This window comes from Alligator mississippiensis, chromosome 4 (genome assembly GCF_030867095.1).
Source record: "Alligator mississippiensis isolate rAllMis1 chromosome 4, rAllMis1, whole genome shotgun sequence".
Lineage (NCBI taxonomy): Eukaryota > Metazoa > Chordata > Crocodylia > Alligatoridae > Alligator > Alligator mississippiensis.
In genome coordinates, this window is record NC_081827.1 from 12,962,924 (window position 1) to 12,984,997 (window position 22,074).

General features: G+C 42.4%; 1 protein-coding gene across 14 annotated transcripts in view; it reads left to right on the forward strand.

The window, feature by feature from the left end:
- Positions 1-22,074, forward strand: part of CELF2 (CUGBP Elav-like family member 2) — a 773,712-nt gene that overhangs the window by 715,388 nt on the left and 36,250 nt on the right. For 10 of the 14 annotated variants that reach the window (XM_059725768.1, XM_059725764.1, XM_059725762.1 and 7 more), the window contains 2 exons: positions 688-726; positions 9,368-9,502. In XM_059725768.1, the coding sequence (XP_059581751.1) occupies positions 688-726; positions 9,368-9,502 (174 nt within the window). The remainder of the gene's footprint in view (positions 1-687; positions 727-9,367; positions 9,503-22,074) is intronic. The other 4 variants (XM_019487577.2, XM_019487578.2, XM_019487582.2 and 1 more) reach the window with 1 other exon arrangement.

Below are 22,074 nucleotides of genomic sequence, written 5' to 3' on the forward strand. Positions count from 1 at the left end.
AAGAGCAATATATTAAAGTTTTGCAAGAGAAAGAGGAATGGAAAATACAGATCAGGTTTTGTTAGGTGTCTAAGTGGACTTAGGTGCCTAAATGTAACTGTTGCACCTTGAAAAGCCATTACCTCGCTACCCTTATAACACACCATCATCTTACCCTTAAGACTGAGTAAAAAAAAAAACCCCAGTGAGTGTGTCTACACATGCACTTTACTGTGGAGGTGACTAATTAGCTCCTCAGTAAAGCATCACTGTTCACATACACTGGTATTTGAGTGCAGTAAATTAATTAACTCCACTGTAGGACAGTACTGGCAGGGTCAGTACTATCCTATGGTGGAGTAATGACGTGCAGTGAAACGCATGTGTAGACAGTGACCCAAGCCGGCTGGGACATGAGGGTACTGAAGTGCAGGGGCTGCCTGCCGCACAGCTCTGTACTTTAGCTCTCCTGTGCCCCAGCCAGCCCTGATGTTTCCCGGGACTGGCCCCCCGAGGCTGCTGCCAGCCTGGGGCTGCTCCACCCCGGCTCAGACTGCTGCACTCCTGGGGACACGTGCAGACTCTGGGCCTGGGAGCAGCTGACTGGGACAAACTATGCCTGAGTTTATTGCTCCACATTAATTGAATGTATAGGTGCACCCAGTGAGGAAGATGATCCACCCACTTTTGGCATGAACTGTTTTTCAGGGACTCAAGCAGGGTGGAATACAATCCTACTGAGCCCACGTAAGTACTTCATAGGTAGAAGGTAAGACAGGGTGGCACCGTTAGAGATTCAGAGAGCTCTCATATAAGCTCATGCCTCTCTGAACCAGTTAGTTTCTAAGGTGCTACCCTGCCCTGACTTCAGATTACCAAAGATAATCACCTCTGTGCTTCAAAGGTGGAACAGAATCTGTAGAATTGAATTTTACCCCAACTATATATGCACGTTGTTGGGCTAAAATAATTGAAGCAGTCTTTGAGCACTTGATCTTGCAGCCATGGAGTAGCACAAGAGCTAGAAATTTTTTTTTTTTAATATTTTTCAATATACATTTGAGTCGTATCTATGCATCTGATAAAAATGCATCTCGAATAATTGTCAACTGCATGTGGCTTGCATATTTACATTAGAAGTCTAATTTTTCTGAAAGGAAGAAAGTCAAAGGATAATTGGCAAAGTCACCTCCAGATCCCGCTATCGGAGCTTGTAAGACCTCTGACCCAAGAAACGTTCATGTAGTGTCCCATCTGTGTTAGCCTTTTTGACACTGAATTTAACAGGAGGAGTTAGGTTCTGCTCTGCCGGAGTGATGTTGGCAGAATCTCCGCACACATGCATAATGCGTCCAGGATAGCGGCGGCCAACTGTTTTGGCAGGTGTGCTTCAAGTTAGCCCCCCTCCCACTTCATCCCCATCTCTCCCCCCCAGCCCTCCCCACCTCCCCACCCCCAGGGTGAACCTGATAGAGTTTGCACCCTGGGGCACCAAAACGGAGGCTGGGGAACTCCAGCCCCTGGCTGTGACTTCATGGAGCAAAGCAGGAGCAGGGCACTGCTCCAAGAGCAGGTGTCACCTCCAAGAGCCAGCTTAAACCCCACAACTGTTGCAGTTTTGTCTGACAAGCAATGATCCAAAGCCCTGATTTTGGCAGTGGCTGTAGGACCAGGGTTAACCTGGCTCTTGGCAGTGACATCCTCTCTCAGCAGCATCCTGTCCCCGTTCTGCTCCACATAGCGCTCCAGTCCCTGCCTCCCTTTACCTGGGGCTCACATGCCAACAAGGAGCTGCCCATGGTACTTGTGGCACACGTGCCATCATTTGGCCACCCTAGTCTAGGAACACAACCCTATACTGTAGAAGCGATTGGGTTTGTTGCAGTTTACTTGTTAAGCAAGTGCTTGAATGGCTTGACCTATCCGTTGTGTTAAGCCAGCATATGAGCCAAAACCAAGGACCGCCAGAGTCTTAGTCACCGCTGCTCGTGATAAAAAGTCAGGGTCCATAGCTGAAGGCTGGAACAAATACCTGTATTGAGCATGGATGGGAGTTGGTAGCACACAACGCATTTCCTGTAGATGTGAAGAAATTTCTCGTCTGGGGTTCTCAGGTGATTATATCCCTCTTAAACTACTTTTCTTGGCAAACAAAGCAAAGCCACTGCTCTTGCCAACTTGTATATTGGTTTTTATTGTGATGTCTGGAAAATCATGCTTAGAATAATTTTTACATGGGGAAAACTGCATTGTTGTTGTTGTTGTTGTTTTTAATCCTAAGGAAAAAAAAAACTGCATTAAAGAGCTTTTGCTCAAAACCTTACTTACATACAGAGGCTGAGCACAGAAGATTTCAACCTCAAAAGTGAGTGCTTTGAACAATTTCTAACACGTTGAAGTGCTTTAGTAACTTGTAGCATCCTTTGATAGCTTGTATTATATAAACTATTACCTCTTACAGTGTTGCTAGTCTCTGTTTAGACAAATCTAAGCAGATCACAATATTGCCTTAAACGCAAAGAGATTTCACAAGAAACAAGTTCTTTTTAAGTTCTTTTAAATTTGCTTCTCGGGTTTCCGAACTTTTGGGGTGCTCTTGGATCACAACTTCAGGTTTTTCTCCACAAGCATGAGAGCCGAGGGTTTTTTAAATTGAATGCCGAGATTTTTCATGAAGCCGCTTTAACCAGAGGAACGATGTCTTAAAAAAAACACTTGATCTAACAAGACTTGCAATGAAATTGTGAGAACTGGCAACATTGCCTTTGCTGTTTTAATAACACTGAAGAAGCTCCGCTTAATTTTTCTTACATATGCACATAAATACTTGTGTCATCTATGTTTTATGTTCCCCTCTCTTTTTTTCCTTACTAAAGAATACTGCGGTATAATTAGCAATTTAAAGCCAATTCTTTTTCTGTCTAACATTAGGCTGTAATGTTCAATCTGTACAGGAATAGAAACAAAAAGGGCTCTACTAAATCAGGTGCATAATTTGAAATTAAAAACCTGGTTGAACTGATGCATCCAGGGATCTATACATTTGTATTTCTTTGCTTTGGGTTTCAGATCAATAAACTCTGTACAGATGGGGCTTTCTTCTGTTTCTGAATGTGTGTTTTGCTAAGCCCTTGAAACTGAACCCCAAGAGAGGCTTGAAACGGATTGAGCTTCTGGCTGGTTCTGATTTTTTATTCAATCCAGTGCTCTCCTCTCCTGCTCCCCAAGCCAGATCTCCTCCTGCTGCAGAATATGTGGGAGCAGATGGGTGAGAGAGACTGCATGAAGTCCTGTTTTTCTGAATGTTTTTCCCCTAATTGTTTCATTGGCTCAGAGGATCTTGGGGGGACTGGCTGAAAGCCAGGACCATCTGCATAGAGGCCCTGTGCTTTTGCGTTGGCTGTATGGTCCTTTAGCTCCTGTAATTCTTTGGCATCTCTGTTCCTATGGAGCCACATTGAGAGGTCTTCTCCTGCTGGGTGCTGTGCCCTGGCATCGCTATAACAAGAGTCATTGTCCTCAAACTGTTGGGTCCAGCAGTAGTCGCACAGAGAGGGCTGCCTCTTACAGTCAGCATTTGTAAATGCTGGCCTATCCCAAACGACTAAAAGCAACGAGCTGTCTTTCTGTTGAAGAGATCATTGCGTCAAACCTTGGCAATCTGTGGTTTCCTCAAGATTTTATCACAAAGGTCTAATGAAGGATTTCTAGAGAGCTCAACTTGGAGGGGAAATGGCCTGGTCTCAGTTCAAGACGCCCACACAACTTCTAGTAGCAATAGGGCCACAAACCCAATGTAAAGAAAACAGGCTATCCTGAGCATGGGTGCTTTGTTTGGGTTTAGTCCTCGTTGCAAGAAAACACAAGCGGGACTCTTGGGTAGGTGGAGACTGAGCAGAGAGGCTGTAATTCTTCTTGGGCCTTATACTGACTCCAAAAGAGCTAGGAAGAAATAAGAACCTTCTTATTTCCTTTACCGTTTTTTGCAACTACATAAGGGCCAGTAAAAACACAGTGGAAAGTCCTGATTGACCCATCGTGTCATTGTCATTCTTATTTAAAAGCAAATACTTAAGTGCATAGCAGAAGCCAACCCTCTTAAGACCAAAGGGAAGGTACTAAATTCACTGGAATTTAAGAATGGTTTTATATTCTTTGCATGGGGAGACCTAGGATTTAGTACTGGCACCCCACATAGCTACTTCCTGCAGCTCACAGCTGGAGTGGGACAGGAGTGGCTCTGGGGTTCCCACCATGCCGAGACTGGTGGCACTGGAAAAGGGGTGCAACCACACTGCTGCACCCACTGCATCTGCCCCTGACTCTGGTAAATAGGGATGGATTAAGCAGGTGTTTTGAAGTTAAGCATAGACTTCACACGCTTTGCTGGATCTGAGTTAAGTGTTTAGAAAATAGATACTGTATAAATAAGAGAATAAGGTTCTCCTAAGAGGGATGTAAAATGTATGTGATTTGGCAAAGCTGAAGAGCGGGGTTTCCTATTCTACCCATCTTTAATGGTGCTTAAGAAATGGTTCTTTCAAGAGCACTCTCTGAACCTGTCACCCATCCTGAATGAAGTTCCTCAAAAGTGATATTTAGCTTTAAAAAAATTAAAAGAACAAACCACTCCTGCCACCAGCAACAATACAGAGTGGCCAACAGCATCAGTGTTAACGGATTGCTTATTTTTGGATTGGAAGTGATGTAAGCAAGTAAAAGTTCTCTTTCATCCATTGAGTTTCTCTTGCTGCCTTTGGCTTGTTTCTTTTGTTTTTAAACTCCAATCAGGATTTAAGTTAAAGAGAGTAAGCCCTAATATCTGGTTGATTTTTGGGTGACAAAACTTTAGATACCTAATATGGACTCAGTTGTTACCAAGTGCTCCATATCTGAAAAAAAACTCTACTCTTGAAGACCGTTCAGGTTCAAGAACAACTACTGTTGTCGACGCCAGGATTCCAGTAGGATTCGTCCAGAATAGATATCCAAGTGTGCCTTTTATCATAGTCCAATGTCTTTTATTAAACTCTTTACATCTAAAACACAAAGCCAACTCAAAAAAAAAAGTCTTTGGAAACGGTCTGTGGTTCTATTATATCCTGTACAAACACCTTGCGATCCTTATAGTTACAGTTATCACAGGAGGGAAGTGGCGGGGACTAAAATGCAGCAAATTGCCTTATTGTATAAAAGTTTGCATTGGAGGCAGCACAAGAAACTGTAAAATGTAAATCGTGTGCTCTCACATTTACCCGTGTTCTCACAGAACTGCATCTGTGACTGCGCAGCACTACAAAAATTTCCTGCGAGTGTGCTAATAGGCCTTATGAGAATGTTCTATAACCATCCATCTGTCACTTTTTAACAGGCCTGATTGGCAAGCACTTGTAACAACTGACATCTGTTCTTGCTTATTGATATGTAGATTTATGGTAATTGCTGTGAACAATAAGACACAAAATTACCTAAGGTGAACATTAAATTAAATTTTCATGCCCCTATCCTTATAAATAATTTTTTTTTAAAATCTTAAGTTTCAAGCAGGCATATTGTGCATCTGTTTTGTACATAATTTAATTGTTTTTTAAATCTGCCAAGTAGCAAAATGAAAGTTGAGTTCTTCGCCGTCCTGAATATTTGCCAAGCTGATAGCATATTGGTAAATATGCATTATTAAAAATGGAATGCGATTGAATGGTGGGCCTATTTTTTTATTTCTTTTTTAGTCTTTCTACTTACATTCCCAACATTTTCTCCATTCTGAATATCAAGAGTTATTTCCTACCCAGAAGCTCTTTCCCTACAGGGGGAATTATATTTTTCATGTGCAGCTCTGCCTATGAAGCTGTTCATCAGTGGTAAGCAATTTGCATTTCTTCAGAGAGAGATGCATTTGCTGAGTATGCAGCAGTTTCAAATGAAAATGATCAACTCATTTTTCTGTCCAATTCTGTTACAGGGTTTGGGACTGCTTGCAAAAAAGCTGTGGGTTGTAAAAAATTGTGTGCGCTGCAGGAGCAGAGACCGTATGAAAGGGGGGACAGACAGCAGACTGCTGTACCTTGGCTGAGTTCACTGGAACCAGAATCTGCTCCTATTTTATAGCCACACAGGTTCTGGGGTCCATGGATCAGCAATACTCGATTCCCTCTCCTAGGTTTTTTCTAGCAAGTTGTAATGTTGACACGTTTGACGAGTTGAGGGACAAGCCAACGAAGAGGGAGCGGTGATGATAAAACGTCTGGGGAAACTGAAACACGGTGCTGACAAGGATGGATTATTGATGTGGTTGAGCAGACAGTCTCTAGGTTGGGAATGAAGTGATGTCTGTTGACGTAATTGTCTCTACAGCATGCTGGGTGCCGGGTGCGCTCTTCGAGCCTGCTGTTGACATTCACACTCTTGTGTTCAGCTCCGCTCCATCCTTTCATGTACTTCTCATACCCGTTATGACACCACCAAATGGCTCTGTTCTGCAGGCTCTGTAGCTGACACCCCATAACATCTGTAGAGCTGGTTTACTGCCAGAGTGCCATACTCATTCCCTCCGTAACACATGCCGGGAAGAAAAAGGACGTCTTCATTGCATGGCTCTTCAGAACATATTTTTTGGTGGTGAACTCATCTTCCCCCTGTGCTGCCACTGGAAACTTTGGGCTATAAAAATGATTGGCGAGATGAGAGGAGATAGAAGTTCATCTTGCCTTCACCAGGCCAGCCACCCCAAGGGGAAGGGGGGGTGCTGCTTTTTAGTGCTGTTTACTGACCTCTGCTTCTGTAGTTTCTCTTTTCCTCTCTGCAGCACATGCAAGCTGTCTCTCAGCTTCCGTAGCCTTGCACATACACAGGTTGGCATATACTACAAAATAGAAAGCAACAGAGACTTATTTCAAAAACCCTTTTTGATTAGCAACCAAATTTCAGAGAAATTCGCATGCACCTGCAGAATGTTGTTGAATTTCGCCCTGCTGAAGGTAGCCTTCCAGCATTGCTGAGTGCCTCTTTGTGCACTGCTGTTTACCAGCTCCAGCAATGCACTTTTTAAGCAAGTGATATAAGGAAACATCATCACAGAGAAAAATATCATTTGATGGTGACAAACTCCTTCTGATCTGCAGCTGGTCCAGGAGAGGAATAGCGATCGAGGCAGCCCTCTGGGAAGCGGGCACACTGTGTTTCTGTGTCTCCTACCAGCTGAATCACAACATGGAGACTAACTGCGGGCTTGGTGAAGGCCTACAGTGTTTGTTGTTAAGTTGTTTGACTTCTAGCGGAGAGAGAGCTTTAATGAGGGGCATGACAAGGGTCCAAATAGCCATCCAGGATGAAAACAGAATTCGTTTGAAGGCATTGTTCAGTGTATTTGCAAAAGAACAGACCCTATAAACTCCGGCCTTTTCTCTTGCTAAACTTGTGATCTGTTAGTTGGAAAACTCTGGAGATTTGCAGCATCTGAATCAGAATCATCAAATGTATTTTATGAGGTGGCCTAAGTGAATTCAGAGTTTATGAACAAGATTCAAGGCACTCCTCTCTCCTTCCTCTTCACTTTTGTTGCCCGTGCGTAAGAGCCAGACTGTCATTAGCCTTGGGCTTACTGAGTGCAAGGTTTTAAAAGCCCCCAGTACCAGCAAGCAACATTAGAAACTCTAGGCGATGGGGAAGGGCAGGATCATAATCAACCTTCCCCTCTGCATCAGCAAGCACAGCTGAACTGGTGCAAGAGAACGGGTTTGCTTCAACCTGTAAAAGGTTGACCATGCTCTCCAGGCAGCCTTATTATATGCTGCCTCAGAGGCAACTCCATATCTCTGCCAATACTGTCATTGTCATAGCAAGAATTTAGCACCATCATGGTCTCATTCTTGCTAAACAAATGCAAGTGTGGAAATTCCTGGTGGTTTAGTAGCAGACAAACCCCTTGAAGTTGGGCTCTGTATCAACCAGTTTGGAGTACTAAGCTTTCATGTAAAGGCTTCTTTACTATTCATTTCATCCAGGAAGAGCACACACCAACTGCAGAGGCTTCCTCAGCTTGATGAAGGGTTTTTAAACCTGAAAGCTTGCTAAAAAAAAAAAAATTCCAACTATTTCCATCGGTCTAATAAAAGATATTGGATTCACCCAAAGAACCTTGTCTGCCTATGTCCTTAGATCAACACACCTACAACCTCCTCCCCAGTAAGCTTTCGTGTGAAATTTCCAATATCCCCTGGTTTTCCTCAGCTAGGAAAACCTCTGAGAGTGGCTTCTTTGGAGTATTTTAGAATTTCGTCCTCCTCTGGCATCTAAAACTATATTAGAGGTTCATGTAACAAAAGCTATTTTAGAAAGTTCACCAAATTCTTTTGTATTTCAAAAGAAGACTTAATTTAGGACTTGAACTATGTTTCAGTCAGCTGATTTTCTTCAGGTGGGTTTGCCCTTCACTAATTCTTTGGTAATTTGAAGTTTCCGTATAATTAAACTACAGAGGTTTTACAATTTCAAAGGTATTATTGTAAAGCACTTGAACATGATAAGTGCTATGTTAGAAAGCTAAGTAAACTCAATGATGACCTGTGATTACATGACACAGTAGTTACAGCCAATTACCTGGATTATTAGTGCCTTATAATTAGAGTAGTTTTATTGTGTCTTGTAAAAAATATATATATATATATATTGTAGGTGATAGGAATTGAGAGAGACCTTAAGGGTACACGCAGATGTTATGTTAGGTCAACCTAAGTAGGGTTAGGTTGATCTATCTATCTAAGTGCTGATCTGTACAGATGTTAGGGAAGGTTAGATCAGGCACCAAAAAAAATGGCCAGCCCTAACTTAGTTCACCTGAGGAAAGCTCCACCACATATTCGGGGCTGAATGAGAAGTGTTATACTTCACAGTTTTGGCAAGATAGGCATCCCAGTACAGGTGGGTACCTCCGCCCTGAATCAGACCTTAATCTACATGCTCATGCTTAGCATTTCCTATGTCCTAGTCCTACCACCTAGGCATAGGCATCTCTCTTCTGAGAGACTTGAATCTTATAGACTCAATCACCTATTAGATAGGAGCAGTAAAAAGCCCTGCTGAAGCACGTGAGCTCTACAGACTCTGGGCAAGCCGGGTCAGACTTCAGGGCACTCGCTGCACTTGCCATAGGGATGCACTGAACTCAAAGTAAAGCGCTGTTTGCAGGTGGAGGGTTTCATATCTCTAAGCAACCTTAAGTGACTTGTCTTGCTGCCAATCTGTACCAGAGGTGGGAACTCAGCTGAGATATCCTTAACCACAAGAGTAGCCACCTTTTGAGACAGAGGTGAGGTATGTTGGTGGGGATCATTGATCGGTGTTTCTTAATGAACCCTGTTGCTGAAGCTTCGTTCTCTTCTCTCTGCAGGCATGAACGCTTTACAATTACAGAATTTGGCAACTTTAGCAGCCGCAGCAGCCGCCGCCCAAACCTCAGCTACCACCACCAATGCAAATCCTCTCTCCACAACAACTGGTGCTCTGGGAGCCCTCACAAGTCCCGGTAAGAGCAGAGGCCTTTTTTTTTTCCTTTTAGATTCAACAGAAAGGATAGATGAGGAGAGTATCAAAACGGTGATATGTTTGTCGCCTCCTGAAACAATAAATGTGCATACAAAACTCAGAGAGAACATTTTGGTATTTAATGGCTAGATTTAAAAAAAAACCCAATCAGCTAAATAATTTTGCAAGTTGTTACATATAGGGATCTATTTTGAACTCACTGCAGGATCTCAGAATAATCTGACAGCATCCAACCAGTACAGGATTATTTTAGTTGCATGAGGAAGTCAATTAAATTTAACACTGCAGATAGAATCCAGAATATGAGCAAAATCCCTCTTTTCTAGGAAAATATCAACTGATTTTGACCATTTTACTCTCTGAATAAACCATTTTTACTCTCTCCGAAACCAACCATTTTACTCTCTGTGAATAAATATCTGAGTAAATTTTAAAAAATTAAAATATCAACCATATTACTGTCTGAGATGGACTCCTAGGACCCAAGGGGTAATCAGTTGCGTTACTCCTAACTATCGTGAACTTTTAAACAAATCCACCTTCATTTCTTTTCTTTTCTTCTTCTTACGGTGCTTCCAGGGAGTTCTGCCAGCGTTAACTGAGAGGCTGTTATGGAAGCGAGATGAGACAAATAGGCAGATTCTAATCAGAGCTACCCTGGTGTAAATTTAGCTGATAGTAATTCCCCATCATTTCTGATATCAGTGGAGAGTGGAATTAAGTTAGTGTAGTTACTCTAGATTTAGGGCAGTGTTGCCGAGTTGAATCTGGCCCCTAATCTTTACATAAAAGCCGCAGGGTGTAATTATTTGCATCATGAAGTGTGTTTATTGCAGTCCTAGAAACATTTGTATTATTTTAGATGCCGCTAAAGAACATTTGTGTTTAATCTTGTTTAAGAGTGTATTTATGCCTCATGATAAAGTAATTCATGGCAGAAGGCTTGAGTTCAACAGCAGAAAAAACAAGAGCCACCCTTTCCCATGTATGCAAGTTTGGGTTGGTAACACCACCTATTCTTAAGGTGGGCAAACATTTCCCATCGTTTTCCCTTTTATTCTGTGGGTCATAATGGGATGACATTTTTAACTCTTTGTGCTGAATTTTTCTGTGTCTTGTCATTGCTGCTACTCAAGAATAATGGGGCCTGGCATCAGAGCTGAGGGCAGGACTCCTACCTCTGTTGTTTTATCAGTGATCCCTGACGGCTCACAGGCCTCATGGAGGAGGAACGTGCCTGACATTTAGACAGAGAAGACAAGACATGATATGGCATGGGGGAGACAAGGAGCTTAGTGAGACTGGGGAAAGAGAGACGCTGCCAGGGGTCGTTTTTGAGAAGACTAGAACTGAGAGCTGGAGATAGTAGAAGAGGCTACAGGGGCATCACTGAAATAAGAGACCGAGAATGAGAGTTGAGGGGAAAGGAAAGACTCGGACTGGGAAGTTGGAAATAGGTGCCATTGAGGACAAGGGTAGGGGGATTGGGAGCCCATTCTCGGGAGTCACCAAACAGTGCGATCAGACAAGAATCCAAAAAGGAGGAACAAGGGACCTGGACAAGACAATTATGTCTGGAAACTGGGAAATTAAGAGTTGGGGAATGGGTGTGAAGGAAGGATGGATGCTGGAAAAATTACTTACACCAATGTTTTTGCAGGTGATCACTAGGTATGATTGATGTTTCTGGTTGCTCGGTGTGAGACCATGAGACCAATCAGCTTTAATGCTGAGCACTTGTAGCTGTGATTGTAGTCACTGGAGTGCCATGCTTTGACCATATAAAATGTTGTATAATGCAAAGTACTCTGAGAAATCAGGTTGTTGGCATCTGATACTGGACATCCAAAATTAGCCTTTGTTTTTTTTGTTTTTACCTGAATCTCTCTACATCTCACCTCCCAATCTGTAGAATGGAGTTACCACGCCTTCATTTCACAGGGGTCTGAGATGACTATAATATATAAGTGCTTCCCACCAATGAATTATTTCAAAACCAACCTAAGAAAAACCCACGATAAAGTACATCATTCTGTCTTCAGAGGCTGTTTGAATAGTATACAGTAAATGAGGCATAAGGTCCCACACTGAACAATACCCCATCCATACCGAAAACTGAATGAGATATGAATCCCAGGGAAAATACAGTATGCAGTGATCATGTAATTAAAGACTGTATCATAATGCATATGCACAAGCAGGCCAAATTAAGGGTTCAGAGAGAACCTTAATCTGTGATGACTCTCTATGGGGTATGTGGTACAAACAGCAATCTTGAAGATTATAAACGCTATAAGTTTTAGAGATGAAAAACACTTTCCCAGTCATCTAGTTCAATGGCTGCCTATGTTGGATTGTTCCCTAATGTGTATTTTCAAGTGCTGTTTAAGCTGAATCACTGCAGAGATAGGGATATTTACATTTCCCTTGCAAGACTATTTTATGGCCCAATTGACCTTAGTGTTAGAAAATGTTTTCTGACATCTGGCCTCATTTTTCAGTTTTATCCCATGTTTCTATCCACTTCTATAAATAATTCTTCCTCTGGAACCACAGAATTTGAGTTAGAGATGGGATAAAAACTCATCTGGTCCATATTGCTACCATAGGACTTTTTCTATAGCATGGTTTCTTCTGTCTGGGAAAAATAGCTTTGCATGTCGCAATTCATCCAGCCTCCTTCCACTGGTTTAATCGTGTCTATAATATTTTCCATGGACCCTTTTCATTGTGTCTATGTCCCACTGAACTCGGGCATGCGTGTGCTATAGATGTGGTCAGTTTGATCATAGACTATTATCTCTCTTAACTCTGAAGTCATGTATGCAGTAGAACACAGATAATTTATTGGATTAGGTTCTTCAGCCCTAGCAGAGATTGAGGGTTTGCAAAACTAACTGGGAGGATGTGCAGCTACAGCAAACAGCTGAGTGCTCCTGGTGAGTGGAAACAGCTGGGTGGCTTGTCCTTCACTCATCAACTTGTGGCAAATTAGGCAGGTTGCGACCATCCGTGACCTGGGTACTACTATATTGGGCTGTATACACATATCATACAGCCCAGTATAGCACAAAAGTTGGTTATTTCCATGTGACATTGTAAGAACTTGTGCATAAACTACTATCCACCATCCCTCCCTATTTTGTCTTTGCATCACTACTAAGAAAGTTGGTCTCGATGAAACCTTAAGATTCCTTCAAAGCTACAATCTGTAATCGATGCTGGAGCTGTGCTGACAAGTTGATCCTCTTAGCTCCTGCTAAGGATATTAAGGTGGAGCAGTTACCTTCTGTTTAGGTACACAATTATAGGAGATTTGGGAAAGAAATGCAACGGACAACCAAGTTCACGCAGGAAGCATAGGCTAACGCTTCCATCAGTGAAACTTGGTATTATTTTCAGTTACTAGTGTAGCCAAACCCCAGGAAGGATGTGAAATTTGGACACCATCAGGATTTATGTACTCCAGCTTGTATGACTCAGTAGAGCCATGCTATTTTATCCTGGCAGCCCACCTGACCTAAAGGCTTCAGTGGTAACTCCAAGGAACCATTGGAGTAGTGTTTTAGGGCTGAAGGTAGCCTTGAAAGCATGGCTATTTGTTTCATTGTGCCTCTTGCAGATGTTCATTTAATGGCACATGCATGGCAGGATGTGTGTTTTTGGAATCAGATCCCAATCATGCAATCGCTAACGCAAGGAGCTTGGCACTGGGAGCGGGCCCCAACCCTGAGAAGCGCTGGGAAGATGTTAATCACTCCAGAAGTGCAGATTCTGCCAGAAGCCAGTAAATGCCTGTTGTGGCATGCAGAGAAGAGTCAGGAAAATGTTAAATATTTCTTAATGGTAACATCTGCTAGGGCCCTGTACATTATAACATTGGGGATACTGTATGGACATTGTATTGCATGGAAATCCCAAAGCCATTATATGAGTAAGTAGTAGAGAGCATTAGAGGTCAGAGGACAAAACTTGAAGCATCACTGAGAACTGGCAAATCCCCCTGGGCAAGTAGGTGTGTTCAGCTCATGGCTGAAGGTGAGGGGTAGAAGGGAAAATACAATGAGGATGAAGCTTCAAACCTAATGAGTAAATGCATCATAGCATCCAGCACAGCTCAGGCCCAGTATCCATAGGACCTAGAAAGCAGTGATGGCATCCTGAAGGCAGAGACCAAGACTTTGCTAAGAGGCTAATGATTTTGTATGACCTGCAAAAGAGGCCTGATTGTCAAGAAGCTCTATATGCCCCAAATTGCAAATTTCTTTGGAAATTTTTAGCTAGAGTTAATAGCTATATCCAAGTCTGTTTTTCTTTTCAATCTTAGAGAGCTTGCTGTGGCACAGCACAGAGGAAGTTTATATTTAATCATCTCATTAACCTGTATGTATTCCACAACTGACCGAAAACCAAACATTGCTAAAATGTCCTTCAGCTTAACCTTTCTTATCTGGTTCCACATTCTCCACCCCATTAAATATTTTGTAAACCTAAATAATATCCTCAATGATTCTTCTCCGCTGTATGGAAAATGAATTTAGTTCTCTACAGCCTTTCATAGCAGCTCAAAGTATTTTCATTACAACCAGAAATATATTGGCTGAAAACATTTAAATCAGCCTTTTGGTGTGATTTTTGAGGCCCCAAGGGTATTTTTGGTCTGGTTTTCTTTTAATTGAACACTCCAGTTTGTTGTATTTAATAAGAGGCAATTATTTCTGTCCAGTTTCATAGCCCATAGTAAGCATAGAAATAAATGTTTTTATCTCTTTAGATAATGGTCCCAGATTTGGGAAAGTACTGCTGTTGAACACAGGTTTCATTTTAACCTGCTAAAATGGAAGCACTAGTCCCAAAAGAGATGGACTCAAGCATTTTCGGGAATTGGGGCAAGTAACGAGAGTCCAAAACTGCAAAGTTCAAATCCAGATTTTCCCACCCGCCTCCTAACTTTCAGATCCCTGTGGGGGGGATGCAAATGGGCAAAATAAAATGATGGCGGCTTCAATTAGGTCTCAGCTTCGGACCTAGTTCTGTGAGATTCAGAGCGCCCTCATCTTGCACAAAATGAGGACTGGAAACCCAGACCTGCATGCCCTTAGCACCTCATAGGAAGAGGCCTTGACGTGGGTCTGGTCCAAAGCAAACTCGTGTTTGCTTGAGCGCACCACGTTTTGCCGCAGGCCCCGTCCAGCAGTCATCAGAGTCACCGGTGCCGTGCTTGTTCCCAGGCTGGCAGGGAATACCCGCGGGGCCAGGTGTGGACTTTAAAAAATACCCACTGCTATGCAGCCCAAAACAGAAGTGTGTCTATGCCACTGTACCCCTTCCAGATCCAGCCCTGGACCCTTTAATATTTGCTACCGAACTGATATGAAATTTCTGCTTCCAGATTCACAGTGTCATATATTTCCAAACCAGTTACATAGTACAATAGTTCTTCACATCTCACCATTAATGTAAATCCATACAACTTCTAAATGGATTTGACTCCAGTGCAGTCTAAGGGCGTTCATTCTCTTCCCCACACTAAATGCTTTTAAGCATGCCACTCTCTGAATACTTTCTCTTAAGCTTTAGACAGTATTCATCCACAAAGAACAGAGACAATGCAATCCCCCAAACTATTAATTTTTTTTATAATTGTAAATTTATAATTTCAATTTTGCATACCCATGGAAGTCTCTCCCTACAGCATTGTTAAAAAATGATTTTTAAAAAGCCTTTGCTTAAAAAACAAGAAAGATTAAGCTTTCATTTTAGTCCCCCCACCCCAAAAAATCCCCTCAGGCAATAAATAGGTTCTTTTGTCTCGTGGACTTGGAAAAAAATTAAAATGGTTTAAATTGCCCATGGTTAGAGTAACTGTTTCTTGCAATTATCAGATGGTAGTGAATAAAAATGAAAATTAAATCATGAAGGAATAAAAACCAGGTAAATACATATTATGTCTTTCATGAGTTTCTCATGGGTCTTTTGAAGACTCATTTAATCATCTTCCTTGTCTTTTATTTTGATATGATAATTGTTTCCTTTATTTACTTTAATCGCCCCTATTTAGTTAGCTAATTCCTCATTCTTTTTTTTTTCTTTTCCTTTTTCTACTTGCTTAGAATACTTTCCTTTTAAATGGAATTCTATATCAATGCAGACAGGTCATATTTAATAATGTAAGAATGCGAATTTCGGAGTAAAAAACCCGGTTTCTCTTCCCTACCTTCTGGCCAAACTATCACCACAAAGCTAGGCTAGCCCAGATAGCAGAGCTCTCCAGCATGTCCACTTTATGACCTATCATGAATCCACGTCTGTGCACAGAGAATAGGGGTCTTAAGGCTCAAATTGAAACTGGTTTTTCTGCTGTAGCATTATCATGCCAAAGTCAATGTTTTTACTCCCTGTTGTTTTAGCCACTAGAGTTGATGCTTTAAAAAAATGCAGCCTTTTCTTTTTAATAAAGAAAGTAAAGAAAAAAAAAATAACCTTCTTATATTCAAATGTAAGTCATTTTCCAGAAGAGATCAGCCCTGGAAAATTTCAGATTAAAAGAAAGAAGTTTCCAAGAGTTACAAGCAGCTGAAAAGAGGAGGTTAACATGCAAACAGTTATTTAACTTAATGATGGCCATTGCTGGCCTGTTCCACAGTAATTAATTCATTTTTCCCACTGTTAAAAGTAGAGGATCGTCACTTAGTTTGTCCAGGGTTCATTGGTCAGATATCTGTTTGAGCTGACATCATTTCTATTCTTTTGTCCTTAGAGATGGAGTTAAATAATTTGGGGTTCATTTGTTATTTTGTCTACTCGGTAACATAGCACAACAATTGCTTTTGTTAGTTAAAAGTATTCAAGTTGGAAGCACAATTGTTGAAATGTTAGGTATTTTATAGAGAATTCATGATGCTTGAGCAGAGAACAGGCAAAGAATGATCAAATAGACATCCTGAAAAATCCCCTTTTTATTCACTTCAGTATAATACATTTTTCTCCAATCAGCAATTCAGTCTGCCACAGTGACATTTTGTTATAGGCCAGTACACCCACTGTGCTATCTCTGCTTTGCTTCCAGGATGATCCAAAAATAACCATACCTGTAGGTGGATGTGAATGTCTGACAGCTTTCTACAGAAAGAATCAGTGTAGATGCTTCATGTTGGAACAAATCCACTTCAAGCACAGCACTTCTCTCTTTTTTTCTTCAATAAAAATGGACTATTTTTATATCTTGGTATAGAATTAACATTAGGAAGTTTGGTGTATTATACCATCATTGAAAATAGTATTCATTTCATTTCCCGGAGGCAGCAGGGAACCCTTACCTACCTTAACATTCATTATTTTTATTCCAAAAATAGCGATATTTTTAAAGGCATATGCTCTGTGTGTATGAGGTAGGATTCTTCAGTGGTTAGAGCACAGTAGCTTGCAAGAGATGGGTCCAATTCCTTGCTTTGCAGAAGGTGTCCTGCACTCAAGTCCCCTAGCTTTCTTGTGCCTCAAATCCCCATCTATAAAATGGGGATAATATCTCTTTCTATCTCATGGGGAAGTTGTGAGGTCCATTAAAGATTGAGACTGACAGATCCTACAGCGATACCAGTCCTACCTACAGATCCTACAGTGATACCAGTCCTACCTTGGAGAGATACTTAGGCAGCTAACATACTTAACTGCTAATTTTATATTAAAAACTAGCTTGATTTCTCTTTTGAGCCTTGGGTGGCTGTTTATACAACTAGGAGAAATAGGGCAAAATGGGAGATAGTGAGAGGACGTCTTCCAGAACCCAGAACTGAGAGAATCTCTTAGCACTAATTCAGAACCAGATTTTTAAAGGGGTTTAGGCACCTAAGCAGGCAGACAAGAGTAAGCATTATCTAGCGTACAGACATTATTACTATCAAAGAGATCATTCTTGAGTCTCAACCCCACAAGCTACCCAAGTCCCTACCAACTGGCTTTCTCAAAACTGAGTACATGGTGGGGACCCCACTGCTAATGAGCTGCTTAGAGCCCTACGTGAGATCAAAGCCCCATAAACTCTTAAGTGCAGCTTCTGGACTATATGGGGAGCACTTCAGGGTTTTCTAGATAGATGGTCGGTGGGTATGGGCCTGAGGGCAACCTTAAGCCTGACACTAACCACCAGCGTAGACATAACTTTCTCTGCCTAACTTTACCCACGTGAAAAAAAGAATATTTTGTATTTGCCTGTTAACATACCTTGGATGTGATATGAGTTTTAGTTTAAGTGCCGAAAAGTGCTAATATTAGGATGGTGGTGGTGTGGCTGTGAATGAATGTTGTTGATTATTAAAAATAGGAGGAAGTTATTAGCCAAAGCAGTGGGTGTCATCTTGGCTTAGTCACCAGGAAGGGGCTGAGCTGGCAACCCCTCTAGAGCTGCAAGCACAAGGTGCTACAGCTAGGATCAGAGATAACTGAAGGCTGTAACGGAGTCTCACGCTCTGTGGTGCACAGAGGGACTCTAATACATTCTCGTTAATGTGTTACAGTGGCAAATGGGACTTGAATTTCCTTAGGTACAGCACACTATGGCTTAACGGTCGAACTTTTGCCTGAAAAACGTGGATACCGAGACTTAAGTTTGTACGTTCGTATTAAAGCATCAAATAAGTGACCTGATTTCCAGAAGCTTTCAGCACTAGCCACTCCCACCGATTTCAGTGGGATATCTTGGAGGAGCCTAGTGCATCTGGTAACTGAGTCACTTTTAAGGCAGCTAATCAGAGATTTAGGAGCCTTGCTTTAGATACTCACGCTTGAAAATATTGGCCTATGTTTAATTTTTTTTAACATCCCACAAAAGTGTCCTACACATGTGAAAAGCCGTGAGTCATGGCATAAATTGCCGGGAGGATTACTGGAAAAAACGGGGTGTGGAGGAGTGGAGTTACAAGCAGATCATTTCATTTCACTGATGGAACTTGTATCCCTGAAAATGTACCGAGGGACAGTTAGAGGATATTGTACCCCTTAAAATGCATTAAGTCCTTTGCACCTTCTCCTAGCAATCATGTTGCTCTCAGAAGGGACTGCATTGTTATAACCTCATCAGTTGGAGCAGTTCAGTCACTGCAGTGTTTTGAGTGGCAGGGTGAAGGAAATGAACAGAACCTGTCAGTAAAAAAGTTCCTACAACGCTAGTAGCAGGCTTTGTGCAAAACTTCTTGTCTCCTTTTAAAGTGACATTTTACGAGTTTAGACCTAGAAACTTTCTCTCCTTGGAGCTTGCATAGCTCTTCTGTGAAGAAATGAATCCTAATGCTTGCTGAGAGTACCATTTAATAAATACCAGACATTGTAAAAAGTTGCGTGCTTTCTGGAGGATAAAAATGCATGCATATTGTTCAGAGTAAAGCATATGCTAGTTAATTTTTTAGTTTTTTTTGGAAACAGAGTTTGGAAACAGAGTACAGTACTTTACTAAATGTGGGATGAGATGGATCTCTTTTTTTAAATATTAGTACATTATCTACTATCTAAGGTATTAAATCCATCGCCTTGGCACATTTCAAGTTTAGCTGGGGTACATTTTGAAAGCGTCTCTCCAGCTTGCACTTAATCTGTAATATTTCTGTAATATTTGTGGCTGTGGTTAGCCACAAGAAACTCCATTTTAAGAAAAGCACATCAGTACAAGCTGCACGTAGGACACACACCACCACTATATTACTGCCTTGTTCCAGTTTATTTTCTGCCACAGAGTCGTCAGGTGTTGCCGTCAGCTCGGCTACCCAAGGTCGAGCTGTGATCTCCAAAGCTGTATGCTTTTAGCAGAAGTCTGTAAGCAGAACAGCCTAGGGTTCTTAACAGTCAGGCATTCATTTAAATCATAAAAAAACCTGCACACCTGAAGAAGTTTAATATTGATGGTTCACCACAGCCAGTGCCAGTCCTGCACCTCACCGAATTCTGCTAGTGCCCAAAGATACGCCTGTCGTGTTCTCCTGGGCCTCAATATTTGGAGGTATATGGTGTAAATTGAAGTTCACTGAACGTTATTTAGCCTCATAGCATGTTAAAAAAAAAGAATGTGTTTTCTGCCATGGTCTGCTGGACTGAGTATGGGGCTACATACTGCTGACTTGTATGATTTGACCGGAGGAATGTAGTCTTTGCTATAGTATCTATTAAACACTTGTATGCCTTTGTTAGGTACTTTGCCCTCTATGGATGCTCTCATATAGGACATCTTGAAAGCACTATTACCATACTTGAGTGGCATCGACATGTTATTTTATAATTATGTGCAAAGGAATGGACCAAGTATAATTTTATATCCAACCAAATAGCTTTCTGCAATCCTTTGTTCTTTATAGAGACAACCGATTGCACATCATGGCATGTCATTGGCCTTTCTCATGGGCACCTCATGCCCAATTAAAAATCCTCTCCACAATGCAAATAGTTCTTAATACACATTCCAGACTTTTAATGATTTAAGGCAGGAATCTCAAGCTGTTTCATAAAAAGGCCACCTCTTTTCTCATGGATGCCTCCCCTCCAATCATGAAGACCACCTCCGCTGTCATTTATAAGTGAACAGTCTTTTAAACAAGTACACTAATTGTGGACCTTTAAACCACTGGCCTAGCCTCTCTTGACCTTGTCTTTTTTGATGGAAAGATGCTGCTTCTTATGATTATGTATGTATGTATGTATTATTATTACTACTTAGCATTTAAAAGTATGCTAAGGACATTATAAATGTATAGAAGACCGGTCCCTGAACATAATGTAACTTAAAGTCTTAAGTTTTTGCTACTATCTTGGCCTTCATGTAGAGAGATCCTAGGACCAGACAACAGCCTAATGACTCTAGGGCTAGGGGCAGACATTCAAAAAGCCTGAGCCTGAATTGATTCAATTTTTGCAGGTTAGTCTAACCTGCAACGCTTGAACTGATCTGGAGGTGCATAGTCATCCCCTTTTCATTCCAGAAATGCTGGCACATGCCTGCAGTCGCTCAGGCTAGAAGGCAGGGGCACTGGAGCAGCCCTCCCTTCCCTTCCTTCCCACAGAGCTGAGCTGGGGGGGAGCAGGGGCATGGCCAAGCCCCATCAAGACGCTCTGATTAGGGAGGGGTGTAAACCCCCACCCTGCCTGCACCATCCCAAGCTTTTCCCGGCTCGCTGAGGCAAGGGGCATGTGCAGTACAGGCATCTGATGATGATATTGAGCTTTTCAGTCTGCCTCTCCCTGTCTGCAAACCTGACAGGGCTGCAAATCAGCAGGGGGACTGATAAAACCACAGTGTTATGAGCCCATCAGCAAAACAAAAGGCTCTCATTAGTTCAAGCTCTTCTTAAACAGCTTTTTCCAAGGAAGGAACAGAGGGACTTTACCAGATGACCTGTTGATTAGCTCCAAAAAGCCCAAAGCTAACACTGTTCTATTTGCCTGTCCAAGTGAAATTGGAGACACGCACACACAGACACCTCTCAGCATTAGCTAGCATACCACATATCTAGACTCTGTGGGGCTGGGGGCTGGGATGTGGGAGCTGGGAGGGAGGGGGATCCATGCTAAAGCAGCAAGGGAAGCCAGACAGACCCTGCTATGCTTGCACTCTCCCCCAGAGCTCTGGCTAAGGAGGAGAGGGGCAGGGCCAGCCTGTTTTCTGGAGCAGAGATTACAGCCTAGCCCAGGGCAGCCCAGCACAGCAAAACATCTTGGATGCTGGGGGGACTTTGGTTTAACTTAAAGCAGGAAGGGGTCTGGGACAGACATTGCATAAACCAGTTTGACCCAAATCAGTTAAGTCTGGTACCACGTTCAACCAGCTTTATCTCAAACCAGTTTCAGCCATTTTCAAACTGGTTTATGTGCACTAAACGTATGTTTCATTACAGGTTTAAACAAGTTTCTGATAGTTAAACCAGTGTGTATGTAATGTCTGTCCCTAGGCTAGATCACCGTTTATCAACCAATGTTGCACAGCCAGTAGATAGGCTGTGAAAGGGCTGTGGATAGGCAACAAAGGCTTGTGATTGATTCCTCCAGAATGTTTCCATGGCAGCAGTCCACACTAAGTTTCAATTGTGTTCTGTGCACATAACCTCCCAAAATGGAGACAGAATAGCTGCCATGGTGTAGTGCTGCAAGAGGAGCTAACTAGCATGGCTACTTAGAAAGCAGAGCTAGGATATGCAGAGCCACCTTGGGTTAACTTCTACATCAGGGCAGCCCTGGAGGGATTAACCTGTGGCCCCCCCAGGCTCCTGGTTCCCCATTGCTCTCCTGCTGCTGTTTCTGGGGTCTTCAGACTCTGCCTCCTCCTTCCTGTTTCTGCTTCTGCTCCTGCCTCTGCAAGGCAGGGTTATGCAGCCCATAAAACTGAGGGATCCTACATCCCAGCAGCCTGGGGGAACCTGGGTACCACACATAGGGCAGAAGTGCCTGGTGTACAGCGTGGAGGCACCCATCACCCAGCCGTGGGGGAGGGAGCACAAGGTGCAACAGGGGGACCAACACAGCATGGCCCAGCATACGGCTCCCACAGCATGCAGCCCAAAGGACTACAGCTCT